Genomic DNA, 13,876 nt, shown 5'->3' on the forward strand with positions numbered 1-13,876 from the left:
AGGACCCAAGCACCAAAGCTTTTAAGGAAGGTGCCTTCACTGGACCTATGACTCTCCTGCAGCCTCCCTTTCAGATCCCAGGCATTGAGCTTCCTATTTCCAGTTTTCCTCCCAAGATCCAGAGAACCAGACTCCAAGCTAAGCTCCAAAAGAGGGTCCCAGGAGTCCTCCCCAGCTCCTGGTTAGAGCCTGGGACCATCTTCCTGCTTTCCCAGGCTCAGCTGCCCTCCTGGAACTCTTCTGGCATTGGGATGTCTCCTCCTCCTCTCCCAGCTCAGTTACAGGGTCCTCCTCTGCTCCCAGCCCCTTCCTTGCCCAGGCCTCCTGCTTCCTGCCTCCCTTCTCAGAGCCCTCAGTCAGCCTGCCAGGCAAGAGAATCCCAGCCAGGCTTGTGTCTCCCAGCCTCGGGCTTCCCTGGTCATTCCTGGCAGCCCCATCCCAGAGCCCTCCTGGTCCTCAGCCTGTCCCAGCTCCCTCCCTCCTAGACCAGGCAGTTGTTCTGTGGCCTGGATTCTGTTTGGGTGAGAGTTGGGCAGGGGGGCCGCAGGGAGGGCAGAGCTCTGACTGGGGGTCCTGGAGGCTCTCACTGCCCCCCTCCCATCTGGGATCCCAAAGCCCCTTCTGCCTCCTGGTCTCTGCAGGAGGATGGGAGAAGAGGAGTAAGAGGGGGAGGGGGGAGTCTTCCTGCTCAGAGCACCTTCCTGTCCCTGCCTCACCTCCTTTCTTGTCCTCCCCCTGGACCCTGAAGGCTCTCCCTGCTGGACCTCAGCCTGCCTCAATGCCTGCAGCCAGCCTCCTGCCCAGGAAGAGGAGACAAAGAGCTTGCAGAGGACCCAGAGGGGTGGCCCCTGGGAGCCCCGGCCCCCCAGCCCAGGTGAGTGCAGTGTGCCCAGGGCTGAGCCCCAGAGGCCTGGGTAGGCAGCTGCCAGTGTGGTGCCCGGGATGGTTTCTGCCCACAGATAGGCAGGCAGTGGGATGGGGTGGGGGCACCAGTGCCCTGCTCTGTGCTGCTGCTTTTCAGGGTCACTCCTGGCACTCTGGCCCTTCCTGGGCCCCCTCAGGGCCCCCATGGCTGCCCTCCCCTCTTTGCCCCCTCAGTGCTCCCTCCTTAAGGCTCAGCAACAAGGACAGCCTCTTCCCTCTTTAGTCTATTCCTTATACTCCATGTGTGCTCTGTGCATGCCTAGCACACGTGTGTACACACACACACACACACACACACACACACACACACACACACACACACACAGAGCTTCTCACCCACCTGGTTCTTTGGGCCAGGCTCTGCCTTCTGACAACTGGACCTCAGGGAAAGCCCTTCCCACCTGGGTCCTGTGTGGGCAGGCTTTGAGCAGAGCCCTGAAGGCTTCCCAGCTCTTGTCCTTCTCAGGGTCCTCCTCAGAGCAGACTTTGCCCTCCCCAGGGCTCTCTGACTGCCTCCCCTTTGCCATGGCTCAGCTCAAGTGGAGAAGCACTGAGGAAGGGAAGGGGCTCTGTGGGGACCTGCTGGAGCAGCCCAGGAAGGAGGAACCAGGCCCTGCCCCCCAGGAGCTCCCAGTCTAGTGGGGGGACAAGTGTCTGCGGCTGTGTCTACACTGGCCCTGCAGTATAGATGGGAGGGACTCTCAGAGGGAGGCTGTGGCAGTGCTGGGGGCCAGGAGCTCTGTTCTGAGGGTCAGCCGTGAGCTGAGCTTGGAAGAAGGAAGCCAGGAGGCCCAGGGAGGAGGGAGAACATTCCAGCCTGAGGGAAGCCATTGGAGATGCCCAGAGCCAGGGGCTGGAGGGTCCTGGTCAGGCTCAGCCAGGAGGCCAGTGTCCCTGGTCAGAGGAGAGGAGGAAGAGGCTTGGGGCTGTTCTGGGGTGTCTGCAGCCCCCAGAGGGGTCTCCTCTGAGCCTGTCCTGAAATGATGAGGCTCCCTGGTGGCAAGAGGCTGAATGGGGCCGCCCAGGACCCAGCCGGACAGGCACAGCCCAGCCAGTGCTCGGCTCTGACCTCCTTCTTCGTGGCTTCTGGCTCTGGGTGCCCCCTCCTGAGTCTGCAGCTTCCTCTAATGGGGAGCCATCTCCCCACACACACACATACATTTTCTCCATCCCCCTCCTTAAAGGAGGAAGAAGAGAGTCATTGAGGGATGTCTGGACGTGCCCCAGGAGGGCCCTTTGGCGAGGAGTCCCCAGAGGAGGCAGCAGAAGGTACAAGGAAAGCCCAGACTGAAAGCAGACGTGTGAGCAGGACAAGCGCAGCAGCCATGTTCAGGCCATCTCAGAGAGCAGATTCCGGCCTGGCAGGAGAAGAGACAGGAAGGATCTGCTGCTCATCCCAAGAAGGAGACAGGAAGCAGCACAGGAACAAGGGAGGAGATTGGGGAAGGACAGAAGCCCTCCTGGGAAAGAGCCATCCAGCAGCGTGCAGGTGCCCCGAGGGCCGGAGAGAGCAGCAGGGAAGGGGAGCAGCCAGAGAAATGGAGTTTGCTATCAGCAAGGCTCTTGCTCAGGCTCAGGCCAAGATGGAGGCAGAGAGGCCTTCGATAGCCTTCAATGGCCCTGCAGGAGAAACTGAGTCAAGAGGGCCTTCCTCGGCCTTCCCCACGGCTACCAGGGATGGCAGCAGCTCCAGGAGCCGGCTGTTGGGTGCTCATCCATCCTGATGGGCCCGTGGACTCCAGAAGGGATTTGGGATTCAGCTCTGAAAGGGAGATCTAAGAAGTGTTTCAGAATAAATCCTCAGGGGGATGTTGGGGTGGCTCAGGGGATGGAGAGCCAGGCCTAGAGAAGGGAGGTCCTGGGTTCAAATCTGGTCTCAGATACTTCCTAGCTGTGTGACCCTGGACAAGTCACTCTACCCCTTTGCCTGACCCTTTCTGCTCTTTTGCCACAGAACCAGCACAGAGTCGTGACTGTAAGGGGGAAGAGAAGGTGTAAAAGTGCCGCCCCAACTTCTCTTCCCCACAGACACACCAGGCAGGCTCTTCCCGCTCCTTCAAGGTCCTCCTGTGATCAGACTCATATCTCTGCTTTTCACTGCTTCCCCCTTTAGAGTGGCAAAGTTAGAATTGGAAGAAAAGGGGGGAAGCAGGAGCAGGACGGGGCCCTGGAGGTCTCCCCAGGCCCCAGCGCCCTCGCACCGCAGGCGGTCCAGACCCGACCGGAACCCCAGAACTGGTCCCCTTCAGGAGAGGAAAGGCAGCCTTGGAGCCCCCCATTCCCAGCCAGGCTGGCGGGCTTCCTAGGCAGGGGGAGGGCAGCCCCCTGGGCTTCTGGTCTTTGGGAATGTGATCGGACTCAGACTGGTATTTTTTACCATTTCCTCCCTTAGAAAGGCAAAGTATAAACTGAAAGAAAGAGCAGAAGAAGCAGGAGCAGGACGCAGCTTTGGTCAGGCTTAGAGAGGAAACATTGCAGTGACTCATGACGTTATAGCATTGTATTGTTGGGGTTCGGGGAGTCCATTTTATTGAGATAAATGAACAAATCAAGCTTTTGCCAACCCTCTTTTCGGAACTTTCTGACCTGATCCCTCTCCATGGACCACCCTGTGCCCCACTGGACTGTTGACCAATGAACAGAAAGCCAGTCCTCCCCTGGCCCAAATGGTTTCCAATTCGAGTTCCCCCGTTTACTTCTCAGTGGAAGGAACTGGTCCCGCGTGGCTGGGGACACTGGATTTAAGTCTCCCGTTGGAATTGAACAAAAAATAATAGCTTCTGTTCCTTTAAGAAAAAACCATCCCGCTCCCCTCTTGTTTCAGCAAAGGGAACCTTGATAGCCCTCCCACACAATCATGGGCTAAACTAGGGGAGCCCAGCCTCCACCACCCATACTTTAGATCCACTTCTAGGATCTGCCAGCTCCAGACAGGGCAGATGGCGGTGCCAGGCTTGTTCTTTTCAGCCCCCAAATCATCACAAACACGCCCTCAGTCTGGCCGATGAGCCTTTCTTTAGTTCTGGTTTACGAAAGTCGATTGCTGTAGCTCCCAGGAAGCACGACTGCTCTGTGGAGCTGGTGCTTTGGTTGCTGGTTGAATCCAAGGCTGGCCAGACCCTGCCAGAAAATGGATACAGGGTGGTAAAGGGGGAAGACGATGTTTAGGATGACGACGAACAAGGCTGAAATCACAAGGAAAATGGAGTCTTTTCACCCCCGTGCTGCTCCTCGTCTGTGAGGTCAAGAGTGTGCTTGAGAGAAGCGGAAGGTGAGGCTACACGCTTCTGAAGTGCCCCAAAGCTCTGTTACATCCTCCCTCCCACCCCTATTAAAACAAAAACAAATGGACCAAAAAAGCACCAGAATGAGATTTGATGCCAACAGTTACATAAGGAGCTTTGTGCCAAGCAGTCTGGTTCCTCCCCACACTTGGTGACAAACAAGCACAAAGCACACAGCAAAGGACAGATGCTCCCATCTCATTCTGAACACAAATACTGATGACCAACCCATTGGGGCCAACCCATATTGGACTTGGGACCAAATTGGAGATAATTGAGAAACAAGTCTCGGTTCCTCTGCCCCTTTCTTCTCCCTCCCCAGGAAGATCAATTTAGACAAAATTTATTCCATTTCAAAAGACCCCATGGAAAGACTATTCACATTTCATTTCAATCTCTTCATGTGATCAGACTCTGTGTTATAGCATTGTGTATAATTCAGAAGTCCCAGTCCACTTAACAAAAAGCCCGGGAGTCTGGGAATTTGGCTACAATATTCTCAAAAGTTTTTATTTTGGAATCTCTTTCAGGAGGTGATCAACAATTCCTTAAATGTCTATTCAGGAAAATGTTTCTTAATCATTTTTTGAAATATGAGTCTAGACTATTTAATCATAACTGTCAGGTAGCCAATGATTCTGAAATTATTTCTCCTTGATCTATGTTCCAGGTCATTTGTTTTTCCAAAGAAATGTTTCACATTTTCCCCTATTTTTTCATTCTTTTTTTTTTTGTTATTTCTTGATGTCTCAGGGTCAATTGCTTCCACTTGTCCACATCTATATTTTAAGGAATTTTATTCCTCATGAACTTTTGTGCCTTTCTCATATGATTAACTTTAAAGACTGATTTTTTCCATGAATAAAAAAATCATATCCTTTCCTCATGTGGCCAATTCAGCTTTTTAAAGAGATTTTTATTCAGGGAATTTTTGTACATATTTTCCAATTTTGTGTGGTTCCTTTTTTTTTCTTTCATCACTCTTATTCTGTTCCCAATTTTTCCTCTCTTTTAAATTTAATTTGAATAATCTCATTGAACTTCTTCCAAGGAAATCTTTTGGGACCTGTGACCAATTGACATTTTTCTTTGAGGCTTTCTCTGTAGCTTTTTTGACATAATTATTCCCTTCTGAGTTTTTGTTTTGCTTTGGTCACCATAATAATTTTCTATGGTCAGGTTCTTTTTGTGTGTTTTTTTTTTCTCATTTCCTCACCTTATTTCATGACTTTTAACTTTATACTTTTGAGGTGGAGGGGACTGTCTAAAAAGTTTCAAGTTTTTTACATTAGAGCTAATTCTGGGATCCTGTAAGTTTTCAGTCCTTCCAAGATGATATGACATACATAATAAGAGGCATAGTCACTGCTGTCTTCATCTGTAAGCAACCACAAACACTGTTTTGCATCCTGGAACTATGACCAGGATTCCTGTTCCACTACAGTCAGAGGCTCTGTTGTGCTAGTGTTCTTGCTCATCCTGGGACTGTGAATGAGGCCTGTGACCCAGATCCTCAGAGGGGTAATACAATAGAGTCCTACACCCAGTTCCAGTGAAGAGGCCCCAGTAATCTCTTCCCTTATAATCTATTGATGAGACTCTGGAAGTTGCTGCCTCCAAGGATTATGCTGGCTTGCAGGGATGGGGCTGCTGCTGGCATGCACCAAGGCTGATATACTCCTGGCTGGCTTGTGGGGAAGAGATTTAATTCACATCATCTTTTTTCCCCTTATTGAATCATCATATGTCACTGATAGGACACATCACTTGTCAGATCCTATAGGTAGAAACCATTCATTGAAACACATTTCTTAATTTCCTCCCAACTGACCATATAAAAAACTTCTCAGTATTCTGTTTGATTTCTCATGACTAAAAGTCAAAGGGCTGGCTTGGACACTCATAAGGGGGATAGCCTTTGAGGGAATCTTTTTTGTGCCTCAGATTTCTTTTAAAATTTAATGACTGCAGGATGAGATGACTTCTGAGGTCTCCTTCAACTCTGTGCCTTTGGCCTTTGGTGGTTTAGGTCTTGGTGACGTTCCAGGATGTGGCTGTGGACTTCACCCAGGAGGAGTGGCGCCTCTTAGACTCTGGTCAGAAGGAGCTGTACAAGGAGGTGATGGTGGAGAATGCCCAGAACGTGCTCTCCCTGGGTAAGGACGATGTTCCCTGGTAATTCTGAATGTACCATCAAGGCACTGTCTTCATTCCCTCCCCGGTGTACAAGGTTTCTAGCAATGATCAACTATTTGTAAGGCCAAAATCCTGATGCTTTGTCTCCTAGAACCAGATAATCCTGTTTTCTGGGTTTCCTGTAAAATGTCTTGCAGTGTTGACACTGAGCTGGGGGTTTCCTTTACTGTTCCTGAAGCTAATTCACATTGGTTCTGGGGATCTTCAGATCAAAAAGTCAAATAACTTTTTTTAACATTATTTTATTTGGTCATTTCCAAACATTATTCATTAGAAACAAAGATCATTTTCTTTTCTTCCCTCCCCCCCCCCCCCACCTCTCCCATAGCCGACGCGCGATTCCACTAGGTATCACATGTGTTCTTGACTTGAACCCATTTCCCTGTTGTTGGTATTTGCATTAGAGTGTTCATTTAGAGTCTCTCCTCAGTCATATCCCCTCAACTACTGTAGTCAAGCAGTTGCTTTTCCTCGGTGTTTTTACTCCCACAGTTTATCCTCTGCTTGTGGATAGTATTTTTTAGATTCCTGCAGATTGTTCAGGGACATTGCATTGCCACTAATGGAGAAGTCCATTACCTTCGATTGTACCACAGTGTATCAGTCTCCGTGTACAATGTTCTCCTGGAAGTCAAATAAGTTTTGAAGAATTTTAGACTGAAGAAGTAATATCAGGGGTTTGACCTAATCTAACTTTTACCTGAGGATGAATTTTGTCTGCTAAATTCCTGAAACCTGCTTATGCAGTTTTTCCTTGAAGATGGATGGTGAAGGGAATCCTCTACCTCCCCAAATAGTCCCTTCCTCTTTGGGTTATTGTAGTCTTTGGAGTGTTCTTTTTTGATTATTCACATTAAATGGTAGCTCACTCCTCCTAGCCTTATTCTCAGAAGATGAATATAGTAAGTATGTCTCTGTTCTTCCTTCATACCTCCCAAAATTCTGGTACAAATGGTGGGAATGGAAGGAAATAAATGTAATTCTCATAACAACCCTGTAAGTTAGATGAGATTCATCCTCATTCTGCAATTGAGGAAATAGAGGCAAATAGAGGATCAATGAGTTCCCTGAGACCCTTAGCCAGGAGGTCTTTTAGAATGCATTTAAAGTCAGGGCTTTCTGAATCCATGTCCAAGCCACACACCTCTACACTATGTGTTGTTTCTCAATTTCTAAATAATAGAATTCATATAGTCAACCCATCCTTCTGTGAAGGCAGTGGAGAAAAGAGAATTTTATGATTCCAAATTGACTTCCCAGTTATCTCCTTCCCATCCTCCACCAAAGCTCCTAATGATCAATACCATGGAAATGATCCTTCAGGAGTCCTGGGGACCATCCTGTGACCTGTCTTGCATGCCCCCTTTCTCTAAAGAGAACAAAACAACAAGTGTCTTTCTGTCCTCATCCCTTCCTTATTCCAAATGCCCAGGTCTTCCAGCTCCCAGAGAAGATTGGATCTCCCATTTTGACCAAGGGAGAGCTCCATGGATGCTTGAGGGAGAAGACCCAAGCAACTCCTGTCTGGGTGAGTGACATGAAATCAGATTTATGAATTCTGTTATCACAGGAGGTGACTACAAATCAATTGGGAATTGATTGGCCTTTACTTCCTAGGATTCCCAGTAGGAGAAAGGGAGATAATATTGGTCAAGTTTGGGGCTAGTATGAGACATTATATAATTATGAGTTGTCATTTTTTTACTATTTTTTAAAAAAACCTTACCTTCTGTGGAGAAGAGAGAAATTATAAGAAAATGCATGCAAAGGACAGAAGCTGGAGATGGATCAGCTGTCAGTCAAATGAAGATTCCTTTTGGAATGTGACTGGGAAAAGCAGTTTGGAGGCAAGTCAACTGCTGGACTTTTTCTAGGTTTGGGGGCTTTCTGGCTGATTTGAATGAAGAAGCTGGATTTATCTCTGGGACTTGGGATAGTCAAGTTGGAGGTGGCCTGGCTGATTTGAAGACAGAAGAAGAAGGACAAGAGTCCATATATCTCTCTCTGACTGGTGCTGTTTCATGCTAGTGACTGAATTGCCATTTCTCTTGATATCCTCCAACCTAACACTCATTGTAGATAATAGGGAAATCCCACCCCTCTTACCTTGTCCTCCATCTTTCCTGTTTCCCCCAATAAACCCTTACTTGAGATAAAGAAGAGAAAAGAGTATTTCCTCTGAAACATCATATTTCACCCTGGTAACTTAGAAGGAGGCTGAAGAAGAGGGAAGGGGAAACTGAAAGGAAGAAGAGGGGAGGAAGGGAGGCTGGAAGAGGGAAAAAGGGAGGTATAAAGGGAGGAGGGTAGGAAAAGGAAGATAGCTTCCAGATCTATTAGTTAGCTAGCATCCATCAAATATATCCTCAAATATCATCTATTACACTTCTTAGAATCAATACTGTGTATTGGTTCCAAGGCAGAAGAGTGGTAAGGGCTAGGCAATGAAATCTAAGTGACTTGCCTGGGTCACCCAGCTAGGAAGTATCTGAGACAAGATTTGAACCCAGGACCTCCTATCTCTAAGCCTGACTCTCAATCCACTGAGTCACCCAGCTGTCCCCCTATTTTACACTTTTCTCCTGAACTCTGCTCTCCTTAAGCAGCCCTTTTCTCTCCTTATGCTTACTTATGTCTATCTTGAAGTGAATGAACCATCTGGCAATTGAGGAATACCTGGATGTTGGGCTGAGAAACTGCCGGGCCATGTTGTCCTAAGTCAGAAGTGGTCACAGTGTGACAACAGTAATCATGACCTTGGAATGCATCTTAGGCCAGCCTGGAATCACTGCAGAAAGGACACTGGCATGCTTGAACCAAGTGTGCGCTGCTTGTTCCAGGGGAGAGTATCTCTTCCTATTTATTCCATCTGAATTTAAGGATGCTCGTAACAAAGTTGGGCTGTTATCTTTTACTCAAAGTTCTATTAAGGAATTTTTAGCTACAAAGTCTTCTCCCATTATTGGGAACCTCCAAAGGGTTCATCAAATACAAAGGGCTGCAATTTGTGGACACAGGAAATAGATAGATTTTTAAAAATTGCTTTTATTATAAGGATTTTAGTTTTTTAAATTAGAGAGCAGAAGCATTTAAAGATAAGATTTTAAAAATAGGTAATGACTATCTTAAAAGGGGTTCAGTCAGAAGACAATGTGGAATGGCTCAGCTGAATACAAAATACAAGGCTGGTAGTCATGATATGGTCATAGCCACAAAAAGAAAGAAAATGAGATAAAAAGTATCCACAGGGAAATTAAACTCTGCTTATAGTCATGACAGACAATGAAATGAGTATCAATATCTAGCAGAGGGGCCACAAATACCGCACGTATAGATCTGAATCCAATAGAAGAAAAGTTTGGTATATCCTTGAAAATTACTACCAAGGTCAGAAGTGTTTCTGAGCTAAAGATATGGCATTGACAAAGAATGACTAATGATGCATCCAACAGACCAATAAAGAGAAACAGGAAGAACCATAAGCTAATAAAAAGTGAAAACAACATTACCATGTGAAGAGAGGATTGAAAGTGAAGTGGAGGGGCAGCCAGGTGGCTCAGCGAATAGAGACAGACTGGGAGATGGGAGGTCCTGGGTACATTTTACATTTGTATTTCAAAAATGGCGGAACCCCAAATAATTGTTGTCAACCTCACTTGTTCGGTCTTGTCCATTTCTTCACTACGCCATGGGCCATGCCAGTTTCTTCTATTCTTCACTCTCTCTTGAAGCCTGTCCAAGTTCTTGCTCATTTTTTCCATGATACTCTCCATCTCATCCCCTCCAGGCACCTCCATCCTCTTTTCCTTTAATCTTTCCCAATATCAGGGTCTTTTCCACTGAGTCTTTCTTTCTCATTAAATGGCCAAAATACTCAAGCTTCCACTTTAGTATTTTTTCTTCGAGTGAATTATTTGAATTCATTGATCCAAGTATTGACTGATTGGATCTTTCTTTCCAAGGGACTCTCAGAATCTCTAGCATCACAGTGTGAAAGTGTCAATTCTGTGATGCTCAACGTTCATGTTACAGTCCAACTCTCCAGGCCACACATGACTGCTGGAAAAACTCTAGCTTTGACTCCCTGGATCTTTGTCAGCAAAGTGATATCTCTGCTTTTTAATAGGCCATGCAGATGTACCAGAGCTTTTCACCTAGTAAAGATGGGTTTTAATGGCTTCACTCATCACCTGTAGTGATCTTTGGCACAAGAGGACAAAAATCAAACCCTTTCTTCCATTCTTTTCCTTTGATTTATCAGGAATTGATGGGACCAATTGCCACGGTCTTAGTTGTTGTTGTTGTTGTTGTTTTATGTTAAATCTTCAAGCCAGATTTTGCACTCTCCTCCTTCACTCTCATCAAGAGGTTTCTTGTTCTTCCTTACTTTCTGCCCCCAGATGGGATTGTCTGCATAGCTGAGATGGGTGCTCTTACATAATGATCTGCACACACAGACATATCAACATGTATAGGAAAACTAGGTAGCAGAATGGATAAAATGCTAAGTCTGGATTTAAGAAGACCGGAGTTCAAATCTGGCTTCAAAATCCCTAGTTGAGGGGGCAGCTGGGTGGCTCAGTGGATTGAGAGCAGGCCTAGAGACAGGAGGTCCTAGGTTCAAATCTGGCCTCGGACACTTCCCAGCTGTGTGACCCTGGGCAAGTCACTTGACCCCCCCATTGCCTAGCCCTTACCACTCTTCTGCCTTGGAGCCAATACCCATTATTGACTCCAAGATGGAAGGTAAGGGTTTAAAAAAAAATCCCTAAAAAAAAAAAAAGTGTGACCCTGGACAAATCACTTAACTCTGATTTCCATTCCTTGGTTTTTAGTATTTGGATTGATATTAAGACAAAAGGTAAAGGGTGGGGAGAAAAAAATATAAGTAAGTGCATATGCAATAATAAAATCATTTTTCTTTTAAAAAGAAAAGGACAGTTCAATGTCAAAAGAGCATCTAGTATTGTGAAGAGAGTATGCCCATTCAAAGGGTTTGAGTTTTGGTCTCACCTACAGGGATGTTGGTCATCTTATTTGACACTCTGAGTTCATGGCCCAAAGTGGGAATATACTGAGAATGTTGGTCCTTCTTGGTGTTGCAGGTGTGTATAAACGTCCAGTGTTGCTGTACCTGGAACTTTCTATAAATTAATCCAACTTGGGGGATGTGAAGTAATAGAACTTTCAAATGATTGATTCTGTCTATTTGATTTTGAAGTCTCTTCTCTTTTCTAGGGAAATAAATGATGAACAAGTTTACTTTCTATCAGTGGAGAGAAGCTTATCTCTTTGGGTATATGTGTATCTGTCCTCATGTATGCCTTTCTTTGTTTCCTACAGGTAGAGAGAGGAGGCTTGGAATGAGAGAGACTAATGCAAAGCTCAGGGAAGAGTCACAACAGCCAAGATTCATGAACGATTATCACTGTGATTTCAATCTGAGAGAAATCTGTGTATCTAATTTCAAGATTGAGAAAACACAGAAGGTTCACAGTGAATTTGATAAAAATGGAAAGAATATCATGCAATATTCCATTTCAATTCAGAGTAAGAAAATGATCTCAGGTAATGACTATTCTCAGGACAGTAAGTATAGGGAATGCTTTACTGAACACATGGAATTTGTAGAGTCTCATGAGAAGCCTCCAGTATTACAAACCTATGAATGTAATAACTGTGAGATGACTTTCAACTTAAAATCAGAACTAATTAGACATCAGAAAAGTCATGCTGGAGAACTGCTTTGTACACATAATGCAGTTGAGGAGGCATTCAGTCATTCAGAGGTCACTGACCACCAGAAAATACAAAATGAAAAGAAATATGAATGTAATGACTATGATAAAGCCTTAAAGAAACAGTTATCACTTAAACACCATCAAAAATTTCATACCAGTACAAAGCTACATAAATGTATGCAATGTGGGCAAGCCTTCTGGAGACAGTCATCCCTTATTTCCCATCAGACAATTCATACTAGAGAGACATCTAATGAGTATCCTGAATGTAGTAAAATTTTCAGTGAAAAATCATCCCTTATTGTATGTGAAAGAAGTCATACTGTAGAGCAACCTCATGAATGTAACCAGTGTGGAAAGACTTTCAGAAAGAAATCCCATCTTGTTGTACATCAGAGAATCCACACTGGAGAGAAACCTTATGAATGTAAGCAATGTGGAAAGACTTTCAGACAGAGCAGCACTCTTACTGATCATCACAGAATCCACAGTGGAGAAAAACCTTATGAATGTAATCAATGTGGAAAGACTTTCAGATGCAATTCTGGCCTTGCTAAACATCAGAGAATCCATTCTGGAGAGAAACCTTTTGCATGTAATGATTGTGGAAAGAGTTTCAGACGCAATTCTTACCTTGCTGTCCATCAGAGAATCCACACTGGAGAGAAACCTTATGAGTGTAATCAATGTGGAAAGAGTTTCAGACAGAAATTCAGTCTTGTTGTTCATCAGAGAACCCACACTGGAGAGAAACCTTATGCATGTAATCAATGTGGAAGGACTTTCCCAAGGCAAAACAGACTTGCTCAACATCAGAGAATCCACACTGGAGAGAAACCTTATAAATGTAATCAATGTGGAAAGACTTTCAGGCAAAACTTCAGTCTTGCGCAACATAAGAGAATCCACACTGGAGAGAAACCTTATGAGTGTAATCAATGTGGAAAGACTTTTAGATCCAATTCTGATCTTCTTAAACATCAGAGAATCCACACTGGAGAAAAACCTTATGCATGTAAACAATGTGGAAAGAGGTTCATACAGAGTTCTAGTCTTGCTCTACATCAGAAAATCCACACTGGAGAGAAACCTTATGAATGTGATGTTTGTGGCAAACCTTTTAGCAACCGTTCAGCTTTTCATAAACATCAGAGAATCCACACTGGAGAGAAGCCCTATGAATTATCATTGTGGCAGACCTTTTAGGGACCACTTATCTCTTGTTGTGCATAAGAGAATCCACAATGGAGAGAAACCTTATGAATGTAGTCGGTGTGGAAAGACTTTCACAGTGAGCAGTCAACTTACTGTACACTAGAGAATCCACTCTGGAGAGAAACTCTATGAATGCAATCATTGTGGAAAGACCTTCAGAAGAAGCTCCCATCTTGTTGTTCATCAGAGAACCCACAGTGGAGAGAAACCTTATGAATGTAATCAATGTGGAAAGACTTTCACCCAGAGCTCCACATTTGCTCTACATCAGAGAACCCATACTGGAGAGAAACTTTATGAATGTAAGCAATTGTCCTCCCTTATTTCCTATGAGAGAATTCATAGGAAATAGAAATCTTATCACAGAAACAAGTGAGGAGAAGTATTCAAAAGGAGTACAAAGCTTTATTAGTCATTCTAAGGACAAGATGAATATGAACTCAATGTGGGAAATCCTCCAGTCAAAGATCATCTCTTACTTATAGACATCATCAGAGTATTCATAGTGGAGAGAAA

The 13,876-nt window shown here is 45.3% G+C and overlaps 2 protein-coding genes across 2 annotated transcripts in view; both read left to right on the top strand.

The window, feature by feature from the left end:
• LOC100024256 (zinc finger protein 883-like) overlaps positions 1–13,876 on the top strand; it is a 114,773-nt gene that overhangs the window by 84,554 nt on the left and 16,343 nt on the right. The window lies entirely within an intron of this gene.
• On the top strand, positions 181–11,861 carry LOC130453579 (zinc finger protein 684-like). The gene is made up of 5 exons (XM_056825735.1): positions 181–874; positions 6,238–6,364; positions 7,837–7,932; positions 8,145–8,255; positions 11,752–11,861. Exons 1-5 carry the CDS (start codon positions 779–781, stop codon positions 11,769–11,771), a joined length of 450 nt encoding a protein of 149 aa, XP_056681713.1. The 5' UTR covers positions 181–778; the 3' UTR covers positions 11,772–11,861.

Source organism: Monodelphis domestica, chromosome 4 (assembly GCF_027887165.1).
Source record: "Monodelphis domestica isolate mMonDom1 chromosome 4, mMonDom1.pri, whole genome shotgun sequence".
In the NCBI taxonomy this organism is placed as follows: Eukaryota; Metazoa; Chordata; class Mammalia; order Didelphimorphia; family Didelphidae; genus Monodelphis; species Monodelphis domestica.